The 27738-nt window shown below is 35.3% G+C and overlaps 2 protein-coding genes across 3 annotated transcripts; both read right to left on the bottom strand.

Annotated features, from left to right (window-relative positions):
• Nucleotides 1–913: 913 nt before the first annotated feature.
• Nucleotides 914–9690, bottom strand: MS3_00002560 (uncharacterized protein). The gene is made up of 11 exons (XM_051210154.1): nt 9600–9690; nt 9421–9558; nt 9338–9386; nt 9134–9303; nt 9025–9102; nt 8958–8989; nt 7232–7406; nt 6906–6981; nt 5242–5258; nt 3479–3543; nt 914–1826 (listed from the first exon to the last, which is right to left on the bottom strand). Exons 1-11 carry the CDS (start codon nt 9639–9641, stop codon nt 1757–1759), a joined length of 912 nt encoding a protein of 303 aa, XP_051070121.1. The 5' UTR covers nt 9642–9690; the 3' UTR covers nt 914–1756.
• Nucleotides 9691–16552: 6862 nt separating this feature from the next.
• On the bottom strand, nt 16553–27485 carry EXOSC9_1 (Exosome complex component RRP45; the record flags this gene model as incomplete). Of its 2 annotated transcripts, none has more annotated exons than XM_051210153.1 (5): nt 16553–17722; nt 19074–19315; nt 22285–22532; nt 24527–24816; nt 27452–27485. In XM_051210153.1, the coding sequence occupies 4 exons, from the start codon at nt 24627–24629 to the stop codon at nt 17047–17049; spliced, it is 1269 nt and encodes a 422-aa protein (XP_051070120.1). In that variant the 3' UTR covers nt 16553–17046. The 2 variants fall into 2 exon arrangements, with proteins under 2 accessions (XP_051070120.1, XP_012796844.2); XM_012941390.3 differs by lacking the exon at nt 27452–27485 and adding an exon at nt 25271–25412 and having other exon boundaries at nt 24527–24850.
• Nucleotides 27486–27738: the final 253 nt, after the last annotated feature.

Below are 27738 nucleotides of genomic sequence, written 5' to 3'. Positions count from 1 at the left end.
CACAGTCGATAATGTCGTTCAGAAAAGAACGATGAAAGCTCCACAACTAAATCATCCAGTTCAGAGATCAGAACTCGGCGAGACTCTAATTTATGGACGATCTTTAAACGAATCTTAAGTGACCTTGTGAAATATTAGCCAATCAGCAAACAGTCAGTATAGAGTAAAAATATGTTATACAAAACCATGGAAATAAAGTGGATACACTTCTTATACGTGGTTCAAAAACTTGTCAAGGTTAGAAAGAGGTTCAGAGGTTCTTAAATCGTAATGCATGCAGTAGAGGCTACAGAATAGTCGGCATCCGAAGCCATGGTGAAGTCTCAAAAACTCTTTCAGCCTCGACCACATACCTTCAATATTGTTAATGTGCACTCCGATTGTTGAGTTCACAAAATGCTACTTGTGGATAATGACACGATGCACATAACCAAGCCTATGTAGGAGTCTGTACGCTCTCCAATCATCCGTATATATTATAGTACCTGGCTGCAGCCAGTGTTACTGGTGCTTTTATTATCCAGTTCGCAATAATTATCATAATTTGCCTTAATTAGGAATTATATATGGAGTTTTCATCACGAACTGACATAAGCTATAATGCCAGGAGTTTATTTAACCAAAAGGATTAAAGGCTCTCGCGTTAAAATCCGAGATCTATTATCGATTCGTCCGCAAATTATAGTCTCGCCGTTTTATTTGTTGTAGCTGCTCAATGATCACGTTTTGTAAAAAATTCGTTGTGAACCCATCGTACGTTAGCATTAAGCACTGAAATTGGGACCGTAACCCTGAAATCTCTAAAACGCTTCTGATTGACTCGTCCATAATTTACAGTCTCGCCCAAAACTCCATCCGATTAACTCAGTAGAATCCTATATATATGTTGTTTATAAAGAATTAATAATACAAATTTGTGAAACTAATCTTTATATTTTATTATTATTATTATTGTGATTGATACACTAATATCATAAATAAAACATTACTAATTCATACATTCAATGATGTATACATATACATATACATTTTCCTTTGTAAATGTATACTACTGAAACATCACAAAATAAGTAGTAAATAGTATCATTATGAAATTTGAAAAAAATAACAGGAATACCATAGATTTTTTCTTTGAAATATGAACTAGATCATTCAAAATCTTCTTGTTGTTGTTGTTTTTGTATTGGAATATGATCTTCGTTTTTTTCTTCTTATAAATCTTGATATAATACTTAATTGACTAAATAAATGGATTTCAGTAGTATATTTATATGTTCTATCATCTTTTTATTGTTTTATATAATTAAGGCACATTATATCAATAAAATGGTTTAAGATATAGAAAATAAAAGTTTAAAAGAACTAAAAAAAAAAAAACACAAAAATACATGAATAAAGTTTTGAAAATCTTTTCTTTTTTAAGTAGTATAATTCATACATAATTCATAGAATTAAGTAGTATATCTCTAAATAATGAAAATGTGAACACTAGTCTAATCTCTTCAATACCTGACATTATAATAATTCCTGACATGAATTGACAACCATACAATTTAAACAATAAACATATTCATATGTCAAATAATGATCATTCAAATCTAATTTGAATAGTGAATATGGTCAAAGAAATAATAAGATCTAAGTTTCAATCATCATCATAATAATAATAATAATAATAGTAGTAGTAGTAATCTGTAATGGAAAGTGTTCTTTGTTTAAGGAAGAACATAACATTTATTAATTTTGTTTGTTTAATTCAACATCTTTGTAAACGTAATCGATCATATTCATTTTGCCAAAATCGATACAAATGCCAATAACGATCACTGGACATTATTGTTATTATAGTAACAGAATGAATCAAAAAAAGAGAAAGAAAAAAAACAATGAAGAAGATGATATTCAATCAATGTTACAGTTTAAATTGGGTATTCTTTTTACAAAGAACATATATTTAACTGATAAGGTAATATATGCACTGCCTAGTTTCTAATTGCGTAAGTTTCCTAGTAAATTTTGGTAATTTAGATGTTACCATAGTAACTAATTTTTTTAGATTAATCACTTGTATTACTTATATACTCATATAAAAATGCCAATAATTTAACATGAAGTTATAAGATTCCATTGGGGGTTACTATCATTACAATTTTGATTGGGATTGATATGATTTCTTTCTTGTCTATCAATTTACAGAACGACAAATGTCTAAAGAAAGGGAAGGTGGAATAGTAGCTCAACTAGTGATAGACACTTAAGGATGAAATTTGAATGACTGTTTAATCACCGGTTTCTTGTGAATTGATTCTGATCAATCACAAGTTTAATCAATAGAAGATAGGAATTTTATTTCAGCATTCTTCATTGCAAATAGAAGGATATTTATTGAATAGAGTCATGAAATATTATCATTTTTATCATAATTACTGAGATTGTGACTGATTTAGGAATCAGGCATTGAATTAACCCTCCTTCCCTGAATATCTTTTGATCTACTACGATTGAAGAAATTACTAATTAGACTTAATAGAGTTAAAACATATTCAACTTCTATCTCTTTCAATGGTTGAGGCCATGAGTCGATTGAAGCTAGATTATCATGGAAAAGTTGAAAGCACTGGACGAACATTTCGTCCTATTGTAGGACTCCTTAGCAGTGCGCATCCAAGTGCCATCCAGTGCTTCCATGTTTTCCATGGTTGTCTAGGTTCAATTGACTCATGATCCTAACTATTGAAATTACTACAATCTCTACAAAACCCCTTCTGATATTAATCAATAAATGATTATTAGTGATTGGCTTTAAGAGGAATTTCCTGGATTTCTAGTGAGAAGTAATGATCAATGGAATTCAACCAGGTCTGTTGTGAGATATCAACTCACTGAAGACAATGTTGGATGTGTCGTTCAATTTCGTAGATTAGTTGGAGTTAGACATTTACACCATTGGATGTTCACTCAATGGTCTAGAATATAAACGTTCACCTAAAAGATTGAAGGTATTGGGTTCAAGTCACTTTGGTGTGGTATCATGTATACGCACTGCTGAGGAGTCCCACAACAGGACAAAACGTCCGTTCAGTACTTTCAGCATTCCATTGGTAGTTTAGCTTCAATCGACTCATGATTTCAACCATTGAAATGATATCTCTTTAATAAGATAAAAGCCAGTTAATGTTTTATATAATTAACAATATTTAAATCAATCTTAGAGAATTATAAATCACATTGCCTACTAAGTGTTTTTATCTATCCAATTCACTTATAACTCCTATTATATATATATGTATATATATAACCTGAATTGTTATCACCCAGCTAAAAGATGTTACCATGGTGTCTAGGTATTGATTATTTCTCCTCTCCCAATGATGAGATAACACTATAGAATCTTCTCTTCCATACATAAATGAACTTATAATGCAATTAATCATTAAAGTACATTATTTTTTTGTTTTCTATAACAATAATAAATTACCTGCGATCTTGTGCATCTCGAATTGTCCGTTCACGTAGATCCCATGTGGATAATGAGTTAACAGGCTTAAAAATGAATGGGTAATAAAGATTGTATCAGTCATATGATTTGTATTTAGTTTTAATTGTTAAACGGTGGTATTATGATAATATTGTAGTGTGGAATTATGTCAACTACAATAATGGTATGTTTAAAATGAACCAGAAAAATAAACAAACAAACAAACAATTTAGATTCATGATCATTAAACGAATTTTTATCGTTCATTATTTATTCTTTGTATATTGGGGTTCGACAAAACTGTTAACTTTTAAGATAGTGAAGAAGATTTGTAGTTCAGGTGGGATCGCAGAGTATTAGGGAATGATGATGGTAAATCAGTAGATGAGATTGTGAATCTTTATAGACTGAGATAGTTGGGGCCGCGTGCTGCGTATGCCTGAACACCGATTAACACGAGGCACAATGTTGACTAATGTTGGGGGGGGGTTGGAAGAAAGTGAGGAGCAGCCAAACCAAAACGTGGCATCAGTTCACAAAGTCACTAAATCCTAACCTTAGCCATGTTGGTAGATACAGACTACTTGGTTGGGGTACGCGTGACTATTGTAATCAATTGTTGGAGACCCTGTGTGACATGGCTCAGAATCGATCAGAATGTCGTAGGTATATACACTCTTTGTCTTCCCTTAAACTATGAAATTAAAATCGCTTCATATCTTTCTTTCTACGAACTAGTTCTTTCTTCCTGTACTACACCTTAACATAAAATCTTTCTTTATATATTATACCATTCACTTAACTACCTCTATGAATCCGGTGTTCATCTTGCTATACTAATGCGATATGGCAACTTGAATCGATGTATATATGTGCCTGATCCAGCGTTACAGCTGACCGACTGACTTTAACTTAGGTGGATGGATGATTTTAATAGAGTTTTATTCTCTGAGCTGGATGATTTGGTCGTCAAGCTTTAATTGTTCTTCTGAAAACAAGATCATCAGCCTAAACCTTAAGTTAAAAGTGAAGTGTTCGAATTTCTTTACATATGGATCATAGCTTGTTCTGATACCAATAATACCTTTAATAATCTGTTATCTAACTTAGTATCCAGAAGATACAAGTGTTCATTAACAGTTGTCTACGCAAAATATTTCAGATCCGTTGGCCGGACACTATTAGCAACAATCAACTGTGGGAAAGAACAAACCAGATTCCAGCAGAGGAAATAAGGAAGAAACGCTAGAAGTGGATAGGACACACATTGAGGAAAGCAGCCAACTGCGTCACAAGGCAAGCACTCACATGGAATCCTCAAAGCCAAAGGAAAAGAGGAACACCAAAGAACACATTACACCGGGAAATGGAGATAGACATGAGTAAAATGAACAAGAATTGGATGGAATTAGAAAAGAAGGCGGAGGACAGAGTTGGTTGGAGAATGCCTATGCTCCATCAGGAGTAACAGGCGTAAGTAAGTAAGTATCTAACTTAGTAATTACATCGTGGTGTGGTGATAGGATGAAGCAACTTAAACCAATGGATATATGTACCAGATTCTGAAATGATTGTGGTTGAATTGACTGGATTCATCAACAACAAAAAAAGGAAAGAAATGTTATTTATGATACTTTGACATAGATGTTTATTTTACACATTTCAAATTCAATTCCATAATATACACTTTACTTTTCTAAATATAGGACAATACTAAGTTAGTAGTATAATGAAATAATAATAATAATCATGATATAACTTACCGAAATTTCATTGTAATCTGAAATGTTTTTTAATGAAAATTTATGTTTAAAGACAGTTAATCATCGAATAATTTAATAAGAAATTTGCCTCACCAAACTGTGAACATTTGTGTGTCCCCCGAAATTCCCTGATACGACTCAGAGTAGGAAGAGTCAGCACTCCCTCTCGAAATGCTCTCACATAGCCACGTGCATACAAACACTGCCCGGAAAGTCCTATTCATTGCACTTTCACCGTATTATTGTTGTTTACGAAGTTCAGAAGACGAAAAGAGTACTTGTACCCATTCGTATTCTAGAGAATCTTGAAGTAAGAGTTAGCAAAAGACAGTGAATAAAGTGATCTTGAGTGTTGTTAGAGGTATGAGAGGGGTTATCACTTCTCGGTTGACCACACCGTGGAAGGGTTCTTCTGGAGGTACTTTAAAACAAAATTGGTTTAGGGGTGGTCTTAACAACGCGAGAACTTCACTGCAGTCCTCGAGGGACAACTCCTTGAGGTCGGTCACACACAACTTTTTTGTGAGTATTTTCGTGCTAGCTCCGTACTTGTTGAGATCTTACTGTCGGAGATGGATATCCATGGGATAAGGTGAGGTGTGCATTTTTAGAGTTGACCGTTTCTAAACTCACTCCCTCTTGTGGGAAGGCGGCATAGCTGTTATGCTGGTTGTTTTAATGAAACATCTCAATGCCTTCATACCTCTGCAGAGTCAGCAGTACGAATCCACCCTTGGACCTTGGGTTATCAAAAGACGATACGGGTAGATTATATCTTCTAGATATTCAACATCAAATCACTAGTTTGGCATCGTATACAACATTTAGTTGAACATTTCGATATGTTTATTCTTTAACCTATTTACTGATGCAGCTTTGAATATTAACAATCTCGAACCTTAGATATGCATGCAAAACTACCTTAGTACACTACTCACTTTACTATCACTTTGATTTTAACATATAATGTAAGCAAATATTTGAAAAGTATCTCCTAAGATGATAATAAGAAACTCAATTCTATTTTAATCCATTACTAAAGCCTTGATTTCATTGAAAGGCACTAGTAAAATTGGCAACAAATTCTTTACAAGATACATTCAGCATCTTATCCATCTCTAAATATCAACGTTTACGTTGTTCCATACTTATTATATTTTGAATCTATTCCATAAGAAACCATGTGATTGTATGAAAAATTGGCATAATGTATATTTACAGTTAACTTTACTATACTTTTAACTAATATACTGACTTATAGATATAATAATTATAAAATCACTGGTTTTAATGTTTGTTTCAGTGATAAACCCCTCTAAATATTGCCCATAGTCTTGATGTATTTTTCAATATCTTTCATTTACTGAGTACCTATGTACAATCCAGTGTTTGTCCTTGAATACATTTAGTTTTAGACAAAATTGCAAAACAAGTGCTTTTATAAATATGTATTCGGCATTAATTATCAAGCATTTCGTTGATAACTGAAAAAATAAAGTCAGTTACATCTAGTACAATGAATGCATACTTGCACTAGAAATTTTGACAATATCAGATCCAGTTTTGCTGAACTCATGCTATTGTTTTTTAGATAATATATTTAAATGTAACATTGTGTACGTATACGAAACAATAGTAAATATTGTTAACGAAACATAACTCACTTTGACGACTACGCGCAGACAATGATCTTGGTCGACACTGAGGTCTGTACGAATATGGCCCATCTACATTAGCCCCCTAAAACAAAACCAAAAGTTTATAAACAAATGATTGAAATAATCTAAAATAGAGCCTTAGAATCAGATACACAACAGAGTGAATCAAAAGACTAATCTTTTTGCTGAACAAATGTTAACTACATGATAAGGCTAAAATCGATTCTCAGGTTATCTCAATTAAAGTAAACATGTTAATAGATGAATATTATTCCATTGAAATGCCATAAAAATACGCGCTTGATGGTAGTCAAAAGTAATGTGAACCTTACTCTCTTTGGGCTTCTAGAGGTTCTTGAAGCACTTTGTGACTTCGCTATATGACTAGCAGTATCAGATGCTACAATGCATTTAGACCCATCAGATTCAGGATAACGGCATCTCAAAGCACTGTTGACTGTGGCTCGATGATAACTTGGCGTCGGTGTTAATGGCTTGTAAAGACATCTAAAAATAAAAGACACACTTTAGTGATTGTTAATGAAAGTAATTTGGCGGCGTGATATACATAATGACTCTTGACACACTACTTCTTGTTTAATAAAACGAAAAAGTAAAAATATTTAACAAATTTTTGAAAAGTCATTTATTAGCTTTTGACTGGATACCTTCGACCTGAAGAGTTTATTTCAACAGTACTTTTCAAGCCAATTTCTCCCATATGAGAACTAACACAAACGTATTGCCAGGTTGCAGAATCCGAACCCACAGTTTCTTATTCATCGGTTTCTCATCTATAACAACTTCAGCTACAACAACTGACAAATTTACGTCAGTTTACCACTAGAAATGAAGGTATGAAGACTGATTTTTGGTTCAAATAATAAACCCATGTATGCATTACGAAGTAAATATATCTGAAAGATAAGGTTCTATAATGTTTATATGAATGCATTTAACAACGTAACTTGAAATTAAATTTGACCGCTTTGTGGTTTAGCTTCTTATCAGAAATGAAGCTAATAGTCACAGACAACACATTAAGGCAGTTAAATTTCTCAGGCGGTCAAACTATTTTTTGGTTGAAATTACTTTTCAACTCAGCAATAGTTGCCCAGAACTTCTGGTCTTCGACTTTGTTTTGTGTATAAAATCTGAAAGCATGCATTGGTACACCTAAAGTAAGTCTGTGTTTCTAGAAATCAGTCAGATGTTTAATAATTGCTTAAAGTAAAACTTAAAATTTAACATTCAAATAAAAAAGAGCGTTTTTAGCAAATGTATAAGTTAACATTTTAAGTAATTAGACTTTTCGAAAAGCTAACTATATCAAGTTATAAATTATTAACTAAAGCGCTATGCTCTTATCTCTAGTCTTTTCAGAGGTGTACTAGCATTATTGTCGCAACCATGTGTACTTTAACGACGTTACTATTTACATGGTCGTTGGTAGGAAGGACAAAAAGTATTTAGTGCATAAAATATATCTTTATGATATCAAACGCCAGTAGGATGTATAAATTTGATCATTTAGAAATAATTTTCAAGATAGCGACCATTTAATATCTTATTTCACTCGTATGTGACTGAATCAGGATATCACTCACTTACTGCAGTGGAAGTTGTTTACGGAAAGAAATGTTTCCATTTAAATTTTTGAAGTACAATATTCAATCTTGTACAAGACATAAACAACAAGTGAAATCGGCGTACAACTAAAAAATCGAGGTTGAATTTAATGACACTCGAGCTTTATTGATCAAAGTTCATTATTGTAGTTGACATACTTACTTTAAATGCAAACCATATAAAAAATATAAAGATTTAAAGTCTCAAAACGTTTCTAATCCTTCTGTAAGTATTACAGAGTGAAATATTGACTAACAAGTTAAGTAAGAAACATATGTCAATACATATTATTAACTTTACCTTTGTTAATTAAATAGGAGGGTAACTAGTTTTCAATTAAGATCATTTTGAAAATAATCATTTATAATAGAAGTGTATTAAATCATGTACTTTGAAACTTAAAGAAAGAAAAAAACTGTGTAAACTCACGGATCATAACAGCAGCACTGTGGCAAAGAATACTAAAACAGTTGACTTAGAATAAATACAGACTTACACAGCAAGTGCAATAACATGAAGCTGGGTGACATTTGATAGCAGAACTAACAGAATATTCTAGTCTTGGGGAAACACCCTGAAAGTGTTAAGATAAATAGTTGCGTTACTGGAAAATCAATCGTCTTAAGCAACAGCAAATCTCTCTTGGGAATAGTTCTCAAACACATTTTCGAACATGGAGAGAAAAATTCCTTAGCATTCGTCGAGTAATATGCTAAAAGTGTCCCTCCAAGATAAACATCAGCAATCTGTCTTATCTCAATTGTTACCGTGTAATCTAAGATACAGTGATTGACTATAATCAGTTTTACCTTCTAATCTATCCACAACGTTGCAGGCAGAAAGAGCGGTATAAAAAGTCTATTTTGATTTTATCCAGGACAGATTAACAAACCTTATCGAATGAAAACTTTTCGTGGATGAGGAGTGGGAATATGGCGTTGAGCAAGCGTGTTCTTTTAGTTATTCCAAAAACCTCTATGGTCAAATATAGATTGTCTCGATTAATAAGCCATGTTCCGGGAGAGTAAACCTTTATGATTTCGGATTATTAGGCAGAATGAAAAAACCTACACAGTTTATGTTTACATCGCCTTCAAATCTATACACTGGCATGATAGTGATCCTTAAAATCCAATGTTATTTCGATCAAAGCGGGGCTGCATGTCCTTATATAGTTACCATAGCATCATTAAAACGCTGATGTTTAAAAGAAGTAAGAGAATGTCGGTTCGACTTTTTTCATCACGAAATGAAGGTATACCTTTGAAGGCACCTTGATGAAAACAATTCTTTTCAATGAAACTTTCATGATAAATTATGATAAAAATCCTGTGAAGCACCATAGGCATCCAGCAGTTACACCGCCTACAATCAGGCAAACAAACAACCCGAATTACTTTAAAAACTTTCCCTTTTTCCTATTTCTACCATTTTTCTCATTCATTTTGGTGCATATTTTCGTCGAGATTACCCACATGTATCAACTCATATTCCAGATATCATTCTATAGCAGTAGGCTGGTTTAGAATAAGTTGACATTGGAAATCGTTCATATTTCTTGTGTCGGTGATTACTTCTAAAAGTGCTGAGTTACTGCATGGAAGACCACTTCCATTTTCCCTGACTGAAACTCACACACTGGTGGCAGGCATGTCAATTCGCTTAAACTCATCTAGTTATTAATAATATCAACCATGATCCACTCTTCATGCTTCAATATCTTCAAAAGGAGATATCATTTATATGAGGACGAATAAAGCCACATTCGAGAGTATAGCAGGCAAGTTGTGAACGAATTTCTGCTGACAGTTACATGTGCACTTATTCGCCAAATTGTTCTTTGACTTCTGTGAACTTACGAAAATGACAATGACGTGGAGCACATACCTGAGGTAAAGCTAGCAATGAAACCACTCAGTCGCAACAATTATCTTAGTCATAAATTATTCATAGTTACTTTGACGCCTATAAGAATGATCTCTCACATACATCCAGAAAAGTACTAATGTCTTTGTAACCTAATACTTCTAATGAATTAAATGCTGATCAAAAGCACACAGAAAAATTTCGAATGCGAAAGAAACTCTTGTAGATATATGACCTGGGTCTGTATTGTGTGCATTATTCGTTGATACCAGAACAATTGACCCACTCTGCAACTGAGAATTTGCTATGATGCAATTATCTAAACGAACAAACATTACGTTTAAGTCACACAATTGTCTAGACTTACTTGTCTTATCGTGACATTAGGTTGTTGAAGCTAAGGTCTGCTAGCTTTTCTAGTGTCGTGAAGTCGTCTAGAATTTCATCTCACTCATGAATCAAGTGTCCTGCGGAGTCTGTTTCATATAATCTATTTGGTAGCTCATCCCAATTCAGAGAAAACTGCCGAAGGAAGACGATTTATTGCGTGTTAGATCCATAGTAGTGCTGCATTTCGACAAACATAGTGTGATTTGGATTTAAGGGGTGTAAAAAGTGGTGTATCAGTTCGAGTTAAATGTAAGACTAAGTCCAACTACGCTCTTCCAAAGAGGCTACATCCCTAATGTGTTGTATCGAGCAAAGTAACCCTGATCGAAATTCATTCTTAAAGACGTTTTTGTGGAATACTTCTGTATCCATTCAATTTCCAAACTGTCGCTTGTTTGAAGGTCACTGAGCATAAACGAAGAGTGGCGTGCAAAAACTTTTTAGAGAAGCAACTTATCCACACAATATTCACTGAAAAGACGCGACCGCCTAAAGTCTCATCAGTCGTGGGTTATCCCGACTGGTTCATGGTCAAGTTACTAGTTCATTTACATCCATCGTCTTTTTTATTATGTCTTCCGATTATACAACAGATCTGTCCGAGTGTCAATATAGTTCTTTTCGTGGAGCCAGGCAATAGGTGTCTTTATTACTCTTTCTCAGAGGTCATTAAAACAACAAAACAGCCGGAGATCGACATCATTGTCTGTCCTCCCAATTATTATGACTGTTTTTAATAGTGACTCCGGTTGAGTTTACGGGATTAGGCCGTCTGTAAAAATCCCGACGGTAATGGTGCTATCTGATCTTTGGATTAGGATCACCCGATTCCTCCGGTTTACCCACGGCAATATTGAACGAATATTGACGTCTTCACATCATATTTATTAGACAAGTATTATTTCGATGAAGTTGTTGAGATATTTATGATTCACATCGGGAACCACTTAAAAAATTCTTTCCAGTTGGTGGTTGCAAAGTCTTTATAGAATTCAATTATTACATCATTTAGTCTTCCCTAATTCGCATTCTCTCGCATTTTGAGACTATAAATTTTGAAATCTCAAGCCAATGGCGGTCATGGTTGAGTCTTGTAGTGTAATAACTCGGAGTTCCCACGTATGGTTTTCTTTTCTGTGAAATTGAATTCTCCATTATCTTCATGTCTTTTGTTAACAACGTCCTGCATTTTGAATTCAGACATTTTATCAATCACTATACGATAATTCTCTCAGTCTGTTCCATTCTAACCACCGACAACACTCTTTTCTGCTAGTTATGGACCATCTACAGCAACCTGGATCACTTATGTTTAGACCTGAGAGCAAAACGCACATAGACGACCAAAACTAGGTTCCTAGTATTCTTTGTATGCAAAATTTGTTCTGTGGTTACAGAGTTTTTAAAACCATTTACTCCAATCGTCATATCACATGTATTCATCAAAACGAAAGAAGCAATTTCATCTTCCACGCTGATGAGTATATACAACATTAGAGCAGAAGCTTCGGCATCGATTGTTTTGCATTTCCATTGCAATTGCTAATTCATTGTTATTTGAAATTATCTGCAAAAGAAGGAACAGGTGATGTATTATTTATAAGGAATGTGCATTTAATCAAAAGTTCACTGACACTCAAACACACATTCTCAACACTTCTATAGTTTCTCATGTAAGTAATAAAGTAAGCTCTTTGACAAAAAATTGTTTATTAAAAATGAGGTAGAACATAAAGAAAATTGCACGGACTATTCCCTTCAGTCACGTCCGTTCGGCTATTGATAAGTGAAGTAGTTGTCCCGTGAATTCTGAAGTCAAAAAAATTCACAACGATATCTCAATGACATGCTTTGGCACAGCCAAATACTTGAAGCTGAACTTACGGTTATGTCCGTTAATACTGTTGACTGTAACTATAGAGCCGTTGGGAAGTTATCACTTTAAATTAGTACATACCTGATCTTGTTTCCTTCTATTACGCTTTATCATTTTGTCTCGGATATCGTGAAAGTAACCTCGAAAGGAAAGGCTAAAAAACTATCTTAAGGTCTATATGTACGAACGTTGTCAGGGAGGTGCTGTAACGAATGCACATTGTAAACTAAGTTTTCAAACCCATAACACCATTCGTATTCCTTAAGGAAGTTTTGTAAATCTATTCTGGCGGTTTCTACAACAGTATTATGTAATTTCGGATGTGCAAGCAGATACATGGATAACGCTAAACGCCGGAAATTAAGGTACAAAGGTTGTGGCAGTGTTTTTTAAAGAGTCACCGGGCCTAAATACAGAAGGAACAACCTACATTCCGAAGCTTTCCATGCCGATACAAAGTCTAGTGTACGGCATTTACGCGGAAAGTCGGAAGGAGTACTTGCCACGCAACCTGGTATTAAATTATTTATGTTTCTAATTGCACATGAGTTTAAGTTCAGTAGTCTTCTGCGTGCTAAATCTATCCATAAATTATCTATTTTTTCGAAACACCAAGGTACACCATGTGCATAGGATCTAAAGGAAATTTTATGATCATATTAATCGAAAGCGTTTCCATAATAGAATGTCCTTGATGGTGAACAGATTGAGTCTGACGACGGAAGGTGTCGTCTGTTCTTAAAGTATACACCCCATTTGGAAAGGTCGTCTTCCCCTCCAGCCGTCTCCCAAGTACAGTACATCTATCGCAACCTGTCTTACCGTTATGATTTACCGTATACCTAACAGAAGAACGAGCAGGTGCGTCACATATAACAGCCGCCAACTTAATAGCTATGTATTTATTAAACTTAACAGTAAAAAGACCAACGTCAGTCATTTCTTTCATTTCAGAAATTGTGTCCGCAGAAAATTCGTTGAATTCTGCCGGTTTACTATTCCCTCTGTAGATCCCTATCATGAACACGTCACTAAACGTAGGGGCTATGATCCGTCCTAGTATAGGCCATAACTGTTCCTTGGAGCTTCTAGACATAGAAAGTCCATCAATAGTGATATACAAATTTAAAGAGTCGAAATTAAAAGTACACAACCAAAGCTCAACGTATCTTAGCAGATTGGTTTTCAATCCTAGATGGTAGTAAACCCCACTGCCGATGAACTTTGGTTGAACACTTGTACACGTTTTCAGGACACTCACCTGCATCACGTAAGGTTTTTGTGATGGCTCCTAAGCATGTCGGAACACTTTGGCTAAACAAAAAACGAAGTCAGTGTACATGCGTCTCACCCGAATGCGTGGTGCAGTATTTTGTACCTTGTTTTTATAACAATAGCTTTGTTTTTTTATTAAGCGGTGCCTTAATTTGTCGACGTTTACGAAAACGTTAGTTCGGGATGCGGTATATTCAAACACTGTACGTTACGTATAATTGTCGACAAATTTCCCCCGAAATCGATATTTCTCCTAAATAACCGCCGTAAAGGCGAAAAAGTGACATTTTCTCCTTTATTTACGCTTTCGTCCGCTTAATTTCCCCTTTATTGGTTGCTTGGGGTATTCAATGATGTCATCTAACATAGAAATGGTCCATCCTGGTAAATTATTTGGCCAGAGCTCAGTAATGTTTCACGGATATTGTACATCCCCTAACTTATATGAATTATATTTTTCATGTTTGGTTTTTCAACGCTTTTATGATTATTTTATTTAACATTTTACTCATCTTCCTTGTTGTTATGATGTGAGTTATGGCAGCTTGAACTGTCAGGAGTTTATTTTATGTCAACAATTAAATCTAAACCATTTGTGAGTTCAGAATTCAAACGATCAGTAAACTGTCTTACTTAGAATCATGTATGATTAATCATATGGCCCCTGATAAATCTCAGGAATCGACATGATATAAATGAGCCATTTTCATATTAGGCCGACCATATAGACCTCTGTTGACTGTGTACCATTTCGTATCAGACTGACCGTTCTCCCGTAGGTTTTGTCTCCATAAGAGTAATTTTGAAAGCATTTTAGATAATGGGTATAAGAACCCAGTTGTCAGATTTGTTTCCGATTGATTTCGCGTTTCATCGCCCAGTCTTTCTCACGTTCTGGTATAATGCTGTTGATTAATGTAGACAAAATTTCCACCAACTGTAAAACTATGCTCATCTGTTTGTCGGACGATGACTTGTACACCTTTGATAGCTGTTAGTTGTGATCGATAAGATCAACATTTCAAGTTTACTGTGAGTACAAACATGTTGTAAGTAGATACATAACTTATTTGTACCCGGGAACTCCATCTAATATCGATAACACTTAGCGTCAAGGTATCAGCACTACAAGTTCACTGAACTAATATGTAAAATGAAATTGAAGTAAAATAATTCATTCGCTATGAGTAACCTGTATTTACGTGCATAAACGTCCGTTTGTAAAAATTATTATGCATGAAATTCTAAGGAATCTCATATGAGTAACATTACAAATAATTCACAAAAATAATCGTTTGGGCTTTAAGAAGAGAAACTGTCAACATAAGGAAGAGAATCTCATATCCACACATTTCATTCAAACCCTCACTGCTGACATTCATCTTACCATATGAATAGCCAGTTCGTTAGTTTCGCCTTCGCCTATCTCTGTAATTATGGCATTCCCCACAGCTAATATTAGATTCCACGCCTAGTCTTAACTCAAGTATCAGGCTTAGGAGTATCTTGGTATCACACTTTGTGCGTATATTCCACTAACTTGTTAGAATGATGAGACGATGTACAGTAACTGAAAGTTTTTTCAAGAAAAATTCAGCCGTCATGTGGCAGCAAGAACGGGAAGTCATGTTTATAAACATTACAACAAAATACCTTATACCCGTAGTTGTTTACCAGGCCATATATAAGTTCCAGAGATATTGTAGTTCTCAAATCGTAAGCTGCATAAATAATGAGTCTAGTGAGTAACGTAAATCGACTGATGTGAAAACGATTCAGGAAAGATTTATAGTAACAATTCAATGTAAACTAAGTATAGAGTTACCCCCAATATAATAAATCAGAACAGTTTTAGTAGATAGGTTGTACAATCAATTTACATTCACGAAACTGGATACAACCAAGCTATAAAAATATCAATCGCAGAATTATTAAGACCCATAAAAGTGATTGCCTATCAGAAGATAGCAATGTTGCTACCAAGCGAAGAACACAGTTCAACCTTACTGAATAGGCCAGTTAATTACATTTAAACGTGAAAAACAAAAACTGTAAGATAACAAGTAAACAAAAAGTTGAGTCGTAAAGACTGATTTCTTGTCATGAATATTAGGTAGTCGCAACAAACACGGAAGGTGATTCACTGTCAAAAACAATAACTCAAAGTAACCAATTCAAACACGTCCAATCAAGGAGTTGTGAATCAATAATGGCTGCCACTATAATGATAGGTTAGGTAAAACGGAATCTCTACCAACCAGGAAATACCAAAATTATAACACAATGGTAGAAACACAAGTGTTAGTAAATATCAGAAGTAACCCTGTTATGAATCAAAGACTACACAAAACATAGAAAACTGGATAAATGAAACGGAAAACTTAGTAACCAGGGCGAAAAAGAACGTTGAGGCCGCGTACCATTCATGAGTGGAATTTTCTTAATCTCACGCATAATTCTAATTGTGGTAGTTTACAATAGTTAACTTGTTGAAATTAAAACAAGTAGTACAATAGAAATGATCTGTACTAACCAGCTGAAAACAATTTGTACATGAAGTTTATCCTGAAATATGACTGTTAAAGTTGTTAGATCCCCAGAACTCACTTGTTAAATGCTTTACTTCTTGTTTTCGCGCCAAAAGCGCTCATTTTCACCTACATGTCATATTTTCCACTTGGAAGAATCTTAAACACTATTGATATCTTTTACTAGGCTATTTTGTAACATTTCCCAAGGACAATTTTATGCTTTATATATATATATACGTTTGATTTGTGCCTACTGTTATTTGCTAGTACTTCTGGCTACTTGCGGAATATATTTCCCCATTTCGAACTTCGACTTTTCTCTTTAAGTTAGAGGGTCTGGGACGCATCAGAATAGCTAGTTTATTGGTCTTTGGTCATCGAGTCTTTGTTCCGTTCATAGACTAGATGAACTCGTAATCACTTTTAAACATAGAGCAATGACAAAATGAACTAAAAGTAACTAGAATGTTCATATCTACATACATAATTATTGAATAAGCCAATTTATTTCATTTTCTTTTTAAACAAAGAACTGTACAGAAAAGTATAATCATTTACATACATACATAGTTTTGTTTTTCTATACTAAATTTAAAATAGTAACATCATCTTCTTCATCATCATCATCATCAACAACAACAATATGTGTTTCATATACAGATTCTATTGTATGATCATTTTGTTTAAACACTTCAGAAAATGTTTGATTAGATGTATCCAAGATAAGAGAATTAGCATGAAACATATGGATTGAAGAATCGAATTCATCAAAATCATTTTCTGATGAATTAGGTAATATTGTTCCTGAGATTTGATTATCATTATCATTATGATTATTACTACTACTAGATACTTCAATGACACCATAAGGTAAAAGTTTTGTTTCATTCTTTTGTTTACTATGTGATTTTACTGAAGTATTTTTCCCATCATGTTCTTCTCCTTCATCAGAACTCACAATATCCATATCATCATGATCTAAATCTGAATATGAATCATGATCGATTGGTAGAATTTCACCTTCTTCTCTATATGAACCAGTTTCATGATCAATTTGATTAGTTTTATCAAGTAAAAATGTTGCAGTAGATAAAACTAATGGAGCATTGGATGCTATGATTAGACTTTCATTCAGTTCACTAGATCTAGCATGTGCAGCGGTTAAATTTGCTTCTCTTTGAACAGATAAACCTTCTAATACCCAATGAATTAATGAAACAAGACTTTTCGCTTTAGAATTAGCTAAACGAATACACCTAATAAAAAAATTAATGAAAAACATTGAACTTTTCAGAAAATATAATCTGAGTCACTATATTGCACAACTTTATTTCAACTTTATTGCGCGAACTGACCTCATATAACCAGTGAAAACAAAGAATCATTGAATGGGTACTTTGTCTAAGTATAAGACTTTATAAAGGCGCCTATACACAACTTCACAAAATATTGAACCCACGACCTTAATGTCTCAAACCAAGCGCCAAACCATTGAAACCACTGAGTCAACACCCAATCATTTACAGCACTAACGTCAATCGGTTGGCAATACATGTAGCAATCTCTTTATTGTGCATATACAATTAAAAGTAAAACATACATTTATATAAGAATCGTTGAACTGAATTACTGGTCGGCGTAGCAAACAACTGAACATTGTAACTAAATTAGTCTTAGTTTACAAGCTCCAAAAATCCATAAAAAGAACCGCCATCAGAAAATGCAACTTATAAAAAATGGTTTACACAATTTAGTGTTTACTCACATAGTATATCTATGTTCAGTTGTAAATTACAAAACAGCTTAAATCTATCTGCTATTAAGAAGAAAAATGCCCTGGTACGGCGGAGAGTGGGGAGAGTCCGCTCTCCCTATATCCAAATGCTCTCACATAGCTACGTGCATACAACCACTGTCAGGGAAGTCCTACTCATTGCTTTTTCACAGCGTTACTGTTGTTTGCGAAATTGAGAGGACGAAAAGCGAATGTCCGATGTTTTAATCGGGTTAGTGGACATGGACGGTCCACCTAGGGGAGTTGGAAAACCCTGATTCCAAACCAATGGTGTATATGGGTTCCAGGAACCTGAAACAACAAAAGGTGTATGAACCAATTATTGGTGACCGGCTACCATAGGACTGCATCTCCTGACGTTGCTCCACTGCCTTGTGGATTATATTTTTAGGTTGAAGGCTCCAGATGTAGCCCCTTAAGAAAACCACCTGCTTCGGTTTGGGCACCCGGGTGGTATCCCAACCCTCAAACAAATCGAATGATCTATTTGGTGCCTCCTTGTACCAATGTTTATGTGTTTAAATAAAATAAATAAAAAAGAAAAATCAACCGATGAACCTTCTTCATTTCTAGTTGTTCACTGACTACTTCAGCAACAACATACTAGTAAGGTTGTTAAATGATTTCCATAATCATTAACAACCGACACCGTTTATTGATTGAGAACACATTCAACTGTTTGGGATTTCAAACAAGCTTTACTTATCAATGAGTTTATACTAGAAAACTTGCACAACTGAGAATATGACAAAAATTTGCATGGAATTACTACTTTGAAGTTGAACCTGGTAAAAAAATAACTAAATATATACCTTGAAAGTGATGAACATTGAATAGGCACAGATAATCCAGTAGTATATAGGCAGCATATTTCAGAGGTATTCGTCAAACCAAGCAATACACGTCCACCAGTAAGTATAAGTTCTTCACGAGCGGTAGGATCAACTAGAATTACTTTAGCATCTGCAGTTAGACCAAGTGTAACAAGTACTGGAGTACGACGAATACCTAAAGGTACTCTAGGTCGAAATTTAGCCTCAAAATCGACTAGTACCTAATTGAAAATTATAACAATGAAATGTATATATATATAATCAAGTGAAAATCAATCTATCATTAGAATATATACAAGACTGTTAGCATAACTTGCTTTTTATAGCGATTACGACACTGATATTGTTATTTATCATTTATTTACTTGAACACATAAATATTGGTACAAGGGGGCGCCAGATACATATATGCGCCACACAATTACAATGAGAATGGGAAGAGAAAAAAGAAGGTAAGGTGCGTATAAGAAAAAAAAGGAGCAATCACGACCACACATTAGTGTATGGTGGTATAATAATAATAATAATAATAATAATAATAATAATAATAATAATAATAATCGGGGAAACGGAAAGATAAAACAAGAAGAATTCTTTCAGTTAAAGAAGATACAACCACTTTTTATGAAGAAAGTAAAGAAGGTTACAGCAGGATCGCCACTGGCTTCTATGCTGAGCCATATCTGATAACGTCTCTAGCCATTGTGTCTTACCATCTCTCGGACCCCAACCAGGGAGTCGTGAAGGACTGACAAAAGCCATTTTTAAACAGCTTCCTCTTATACCACGACACCATGTCATATACTGACCACCTCTCCGCTTTTTCCAACCAGTTCCAGAGTCGGCAAATAATGCACGACGTAGAATCCTCTGGGACGACATTCAAAGAACATATCCAAGCCACCGAAGTTGATGTTTCAAGATAATGATACCTATTGGATTATCGGCTCTGCGCCTGAACACACTATGCCAAACCTCTGCATTACTAACATGGTGTTGCCACTGTATGTCAACAATCCTTCGGAGACAACGAAGATCGAACACAGAATGTCGTCTAACGTCCTCAACTCGATAGGCCAGGTTTCACCAGCATAGAGCAAAACTGCTCTCACCGACGCGTTGTAGATCCGACCTTTTACAGCCAGACTAACATCACGAAGGCGCCAAAGGTGGCCCAGATTGGCATGAGCCGCTCTGTCTTTCATTATACGTGAATCGATCTCATCGCTCACGCCACCACCAGCACTTATCCAGCTACCTAGATACACGAACTTCTCGACTACTTCTATCTGCTCACCATCCAGGGTGAGTACAGGATTAGAATCCTGCCAGTCTTGTAGAAGTACTCTGTACTTCGCAGGTGCAAAGCACATACCATACCTACGGACACTGATTGCCAACTGATTAAGTGCGGGTTGCATGCCTTGGGCATTATCGCACAGTAAGACAATATCATCCGTATACTCAAGGTCGAGAAGTCTTTCTTCAGGCAGCAGATCCACACCGCCATTACTTACATCCATCAGCAATCGCGGTGTGGATCTGAATAAAATGAAAATGACCATATTTACTGATATTGTAATCGTATCTTAATGACGACAGAACATTAACACCATACAGTGAGAAACATAATGAATGGTGGGATGTTTCAGGATAGGTGAATAAGTCATTTACACATAATAGACCACCCTAAACTTGTCTCTCCCCTTTACCATTAGACTTTGTGACATCAGTTGAGTTTATTCGGCATACTTTATTGGATTTTGTAAAAAAAGAAAAGACCCTCAATTTATGTGGTGTAAGGGCGACATAAATGGTTTTCAATTTAAATCTAACAAATGGTAACAACTTAAAAATTACAAGGAAGAATTATTAGTACACGATTATGTAATGAAATTGAACGTAAAAGAGTAGTTGCTAAGTGAAGAGATCTATTTTTCTAGTGATTTTATCACCCGTGAACCGACTGTACAATTTCGAGAATGGAATAAATGAAAAGAGATTTATTAAGTGATCCATCTTCTTGCTTTATCTTTCAACTTTTATTTTATTTTAACACATAAACATTGGTACAAGGAGGCACCAAATAGATCATTCGATTTGTTTGAGGGTTGGGATACCACCCGGGTGCCCAAACCGAAGCAGGTGGTTTTCTTAAGGGGCTACATCTGGAGCCTTCAACCTAAAAATATAATCCACAAGGCAGTGGAGCAACGTCAGAAGATGCAGTCGTATAGAAGCCGGTCACCAATAATTGGTTCATACACCTTTTGTTGTTTCAGGTTCCTGGAGCCCATATACACCATTGGTTTGGAACCAGAGTTTTCCAACTCCCCTAGGTGGACTGTTCATGTCCACTAACCCGATTAAAGCATCGGATATTCGCTTTACGTTCTCTCAGTTTCGCAAACAACAGTAACGCTGTGAAAAAGCAATGAGTAGGACTTCCCCGACGGTGGTTGTATGTATGTGGTCATGTGAGAGCATTTCGAGATGGAGGGCGAACTCTCCCCACTCTCGGCCGTACCAGGGCATATCTTTCAATAAACTTTTTTTGTCTCAGATGAAAATGTATATTAAGTTGAAGTATTGGCTCATTTGTCCAAACATTCGACCAGCCAGTAAGTCAGCTACAACGTAGAACCAGGCACATATATGCATCGGTCCAAGTCGCCATACCTCAATAGAACTAGCACTCGACCGATGGGACAAGTTTCTTTCAGTACAATTCACAAAATCATCCAGTCAATATTTCAAGCATGTCTGATAGATGGATTAAATCGATTTCAAAACTACGTCATATAACATCAATAGTCAATTTTTTTTACAGATAAAATACACAGAAAGACTACTTTGCTCGGTTAGAAAGTCGGCTTAACGATCAAAGCACTTGTCGTCCAACCGCTAGGAAGCTGGGTTCGAACCCTTTGCCACTTCGGTTTGAGCAGTTGAGTAATATCACAATCCCTTATGCGAAAAGATGGAGCTTAAAGTCAAACGTATAAACTGTAGTGCGACCATTAAATGATTGCCTATTCAAACTACAGTTTACACAACTCAGTTTAGACCAACAAATAGTAGTCCTACCAATAAGTCAACTCACAGACTATATATATAACCAAAAACACCTATCAACAACTAACCGACACTGGATTAAATTCACTCAATATTTTAAGAAGCTATTACTCACTTTACCCGTATCATCAACGTAAACATCTGGTCGACGAAAAGCTGCCAGAGCGGCGACAGCTGCCAATGCACCACAATCTCCTAAATTTCCATCATAAGATAAAGCACGTAATTCAACTCGTACAGCAAATACACGTTCCCAAGCAACTATACACAGAGCATCCAAGTCAATACTGTCTCGAAGTAACGTTTGAAGAACAGCTGATAGACGACGACCTTCATCATCACGTTTTTGTTTACGATATAGAGCTATTGAAAAAATTGGAAGACAAATATATGTATCGTTTAAATATTGGAAGTAGATTATTTCAAAGTTGACGAGGAATTAAAAATTTAATACAAATGAAAGATCTGAGTGATAGATACAACTAAGGTGAAGGTTACCGACACTAACCCCACATTTCACGACTATCGAAAATCATTTGAAAATACCAACGAAATGACGAGGCTCGAATGATAACTTTAGACCATCCAGATCTTTGGATATACCGTTTTTTAGCCTAAATTAAATGACTATATATTATTAGCTTCATATATATGAGTTGCAGAAAACTTTCGTTATCATCGATTTTAAATGAATGATTAGAAAAACCACTTTACATGAACAATTTACAATGTAAGTATTCTCCAGATAATTATTTAGAAACTGGTGTCTGAAGAAATTTCAGCAGGAATTTAAAACAATCGTTTGGTCTTTGTCAAATTGCTTCACTTGTTGAGAAAACGAGGTGCCTGTCAATCAGGAGAATTGTATACTATACAGCAGCCTACTCTATAGTACTCAATGCCTGTGAAACATGGTCTTTAAAAGTGAAAGACCTGTAAACATGGGTGTCTTCAAAGCACTACTGGTGTATACTGAGACCATCCAGTGAAGAATGCTGAGATTGTAAATAGGCTACTGAGAAAAAGTAGCAAATAGGTATTGAGACAACGAATCTTCACCAACTGACCTGTCTGGGATATATAATATGTATGCGCTTCCATTCCTTAACTCCAAGCTAAATGTTAGTTACAATAGGGAAGATTAGACGAAAACTAGGGGCGACTAAAGTAAGACAAGGTGTCAGTTTATGAATGAGCAATGTAAGTACGAACAGACTGCCTGGTTGGAATCGGTGGGATAAACTCGAACAGTGGTTGACGACATTGAGTGACATGGATCAGAATTGGTCACAGTGGCTCATGTACACTGATTCTATATATTCACCTAGATCTCAAGTTTTAATTTTATTTGTAGAATTCATTACTTTTCCAACCATACCTTCGTATATTAAATCTTTCTTACTATTACTTGTACTACAATGGTGTATGCTACCGGTTTCAATAGATATAAGTAGTATGTATCACCAATCGAAAGTAGAATACCTGAAGACAGAAGTTTGAGAAGATTGAAGAGAAGAAAATGAGAATGATTGGTGTGCAAACGAAGGAATAGTCAAGTCTGAAACAATTGACTGACATTTTGCAAATGAAGTATTTACTATATGGTTCTCAGATTTTACTAAGAGATTCTGTAATTTTGTGTTCAAATACATTCGATTGTGTCAACTTGTGTTCTCCTTCACTACACTACTAATTTTACGACTTCTCTGCCATTCATTTTATTAACTTTATCTCATCGTCCTGATGTGGTGTGGCAACTTGAACTGACGTATATTTGTGCCATATTCGATATTGATTTTGAATGACTAACTCATACAAAACGGTAATATTTAGGTTTATTATACTAAAACAACAAATTCGCTTACGGAAAACCGAAGAAGCATTTTTCTACACAAGTCAGTAGACTTCTTACACTTGACTAAACTTAAGTAGATTCCCCGGACAGATTTCTACGAGTCACTCCGATTGTACAGTAATCTTAACACTTCATACTGTCTTCATAACAAATAAGTAAAGAGATTATTTGCCGTCGTAATGAACTCAAAACATATGGAATAGCTTTTGTCTGAAGTTATGACTATTAGGGTTATCCCGACAGTGCTCGGTTGAATTAAACAAGCAAGAGAAAACTGATAGTGATCTCTAACAATTAATAGTAAGTGTTGATAATCAGAACAAAATTATCAGGATGAGGGTCCCTAGGAAATTTGAGTTACCTATTTTATTATAATTTTGATTACCTATCTGAACTAAAAATTACCCTGAAGTTGGAAACCACTAATGATATCATAAAGATAGGAGTTTTACGAATGTCAAATTATCTAACAAAAATGAAAACTAAATTACTAAAAACTTACTTTTACATAACTTTAAAATACTAGCATCGAAGTGTACAAACAACATTCCTTGAGAAGGGCGAAAATGTTTAGGCTCAATTACTTCAACTGAAACTTGTGCCATTACAGTTGTAGCGCCTATTTTGACAACACAACAGCCGGAAACATTAGGATCTTTTCCCTGAGGGAAGCGAAAGCTGATTTCACGATATTCATTTATTGACCTGCCATCTAGACGATATCCAGATATTAACATCTCTGTTAGTGTATTCACCTCTTGTGTAGGCAACATAGTTACGAAATACTGGTAACTGATTAGGAGGAAACAAAAGTAATCCATAAAATCTCAAAGTATAGTAAATTATGAACACTGTAAGAACAAAGAAGATACGTGACACTTGTATCCGCAGAAAATAAGATACATTTGTACCACTAAGCAGGAAATCCATACAAGTTTCCTCCTGGTCTGGATCTGTGAGAGGACTCAGATTAGTGGTTGGAAACATTGGGTAAGATAGCTCAGAACTGATCCAAATAACTTAGGCCAAATTAATCGTTACTTTATCCTGGATCGTGAGTTGCAGTGTTCCCTCATAAATACTTTTCTATACAATCTTTCTGACCCATATTCCCAAAATTTAGTGCCATCAAATGCCCTGGTACAGTCGAGGGTGGGTAGAGTCCGCTTTACCTCTCGAAATGTTCCCACATGGTCATGTGTATACAACCACCATCAGGGAAGTCCTACTCATCGCCTTTCGAGACAGGGGTGTTGTTTACGAAAATGAGAGGACGAAAAGCCAATGTCCGACACTTTAACCGGATTCCAAAACAATGGTGCACATGGGCTCCAGTGTCCTGAAGGAACAAATGGAGTATGAACCAATCGTTGGTCACCGGCTACCATGGGACTGCATCTCCTCACGATGCTCCACTACATTGTGGGTCAGACATTTAGGTCAAAGGCTCGAGGTGTGGTCCCCTAAGAAAACCACCTGCTTCGGTCCGGGCACCCGGGAAGTATCACAGCTCTCACACAAATCGAATGAGATTTGTGTGGTGCATATCTATTTGGTGCCTCCTTGTACCAATATCTATGTGTTAAAATAAATAAATAAATAAATAAGGGACAACTGCTTGACGTTGGTCACACATGACATTTCTGAGGGTAATTTTTGTGTTAGCTCCGAACTTGTTGAGACCTTACTGCCAGATACGGAAGTCCGTAGGATGTGTTGATACATGACACACTTGAACCAATCCAAATTTGCCTCATGTCTTATGTTGATCATGACTGACTGATATATTTTAAGCTGACACAATACTATTAATGACTGTTATGATACTAAACATGACAGTCATTTACTTTTGATCAAGGGTGTATAAACATATATAGCGCCCCATACTAAGGTATAAGGATGATATAAACGAAGAACTTGGGATATATTTATTCCGGTTTAGGATGCCATAATTTACATCAGAACAAATGGAGGAAATCACAAAGAGAAAAAGCAAGGGGACGAAACTGCAGAATGGAGAGTATGAAGTAATAATAAACGCAAGATCTTAGGGAGGACAAAGGATGAGTAGATCTCTGAACCGTGCAACCGATTTCGAAGCATGTTACTATAAAGTATGGTCAGTCAGAAATTATGACCAAGAAGCTTTCACTCCTCCCATTCAATTCTTCCTTAGAAATCTGATAGATGATCAGTAATAGTGATTTACTTTACAGTAGAAGTGACTTGAAACTGGTTCCGTACAGACTAAATTAAGATATTTGGTTTTAACTGGTTTATAACAAGGTGGATGAACAGACTTACTGTTTTAACTAGGATGCAGAACTGTAAACCACTTATCGTGGTTCGTGAAAAGGAACGGGTGTGTAGTATTATTGAGGGCGAATTATAATTGGCTGAGATATCTCGGGTTCTTTTATCCTTTACCTTGCTACAGATAATGAACATTACACATTAGACGAAAAGGCCTATAAACTACTCGAATTCAGTGATCTTTATGAAGTAACAGTCTACAGGATCCTGGTAAGAACCCATTCTCTATTAAAAAATATGTTGCACTTGGTATCCCTAGATACTGAAAATGATCTGAAGTCCATCCACCAAGTATCATTAAGCAACAACATTAAAAATACTTTGTATTAAAACATAGAGTACGCAACATTTAGTCACATGAGCATTATGAACTGCGTAATACACATAGGAATAGACATGAGGAGTAATGGAGAGATTACGTTTGTCCAGAAATAATCCAGAAATATAACAAGCAGAACAATATTGAACGACCTTGAACACTTTATATGCGCTTGGTAGTAATATACGTAGTGTTTCAAAGTAATCAGAGTTAGAAATGCAGTTTAAATGATGTGAAACTGTACAATATCATTCAAACACTTGTCACGCAAATTATCAAGCTTGATTAGGCTCTTTTATGAACAAAGAAAATCGGAACACGTCATGGGACAGACAAAAGAACTGATGTAGTTAGAAATGACAAACACTGACTAACAGGAAGAATACCCATGACCCAATAATCGAAGACTGTTTACTGTGGAAAATCATGAGTACAAAACTGTCGTGAAATTGCATCGTGTCCTGTGAGCTATTACGTATAAGATCCACGATCCCAAAACACTTCGCATCGAGCTGGATTACTGACTGCGACATGTCTGAATGATCCGCTTTAGCATGTAAACGAAGCAAAGCGCTGGATTATTCGGTGTGATAAAGGTGTTTTTGCACTGAACATGTTTTAAAACTATTTTATACTTAAGAATATTATGTATTAACAACTAGTAAGCCATAAAATTCTATGAACACAATGTATCTTTTAAATTTTAGCCCAAGACGACATTATGCAATTTCAGAAGTACTTTTTACACGTTCGGCAACTAATACTGCAGTATTGTATACAACAAGAAAAAGTCACCTGGGGGACAATGTGACTGAGTAGCGGGGAATCCTAATGTCGCGCGCTGCAAGTTGAGTTTTCACTTCCCTATAGAGTCTCTCCTTTCAGGTCAAGATTTAAGTGTGTTATTACGAAGGGTCACGAATTTTCAGTCCTTAAAAGCATTGAACAATGGTAGGTGAAGCTTCTCATTTAGGGAAAAAGAGCTAACCGATGATGATTAGAATGAATTTATTTTACCTCTAAATCCAATGTGTTTCTGTCGTTAGCTGTCACGTAGAGACGTTTGGAGTAGCAGACAATTA

Source organism: Schistosoma haematobium, chromosome ZW, assembly GCF_000699445.3.
Source record: "Schistosoma haematobium chromosome ZW, whole genome shotgun sequence".
NCBI classification, from domain to species: Eukaryota; Metazoa; Platyhelminthes; class Trematoda; order Strigeidida; family Schistosomatidae; genus Schistosoma; species Schistosoma haematobium.
This window is presented reverse-complemented; position numbering and strand designations above follow the sequence as displayed.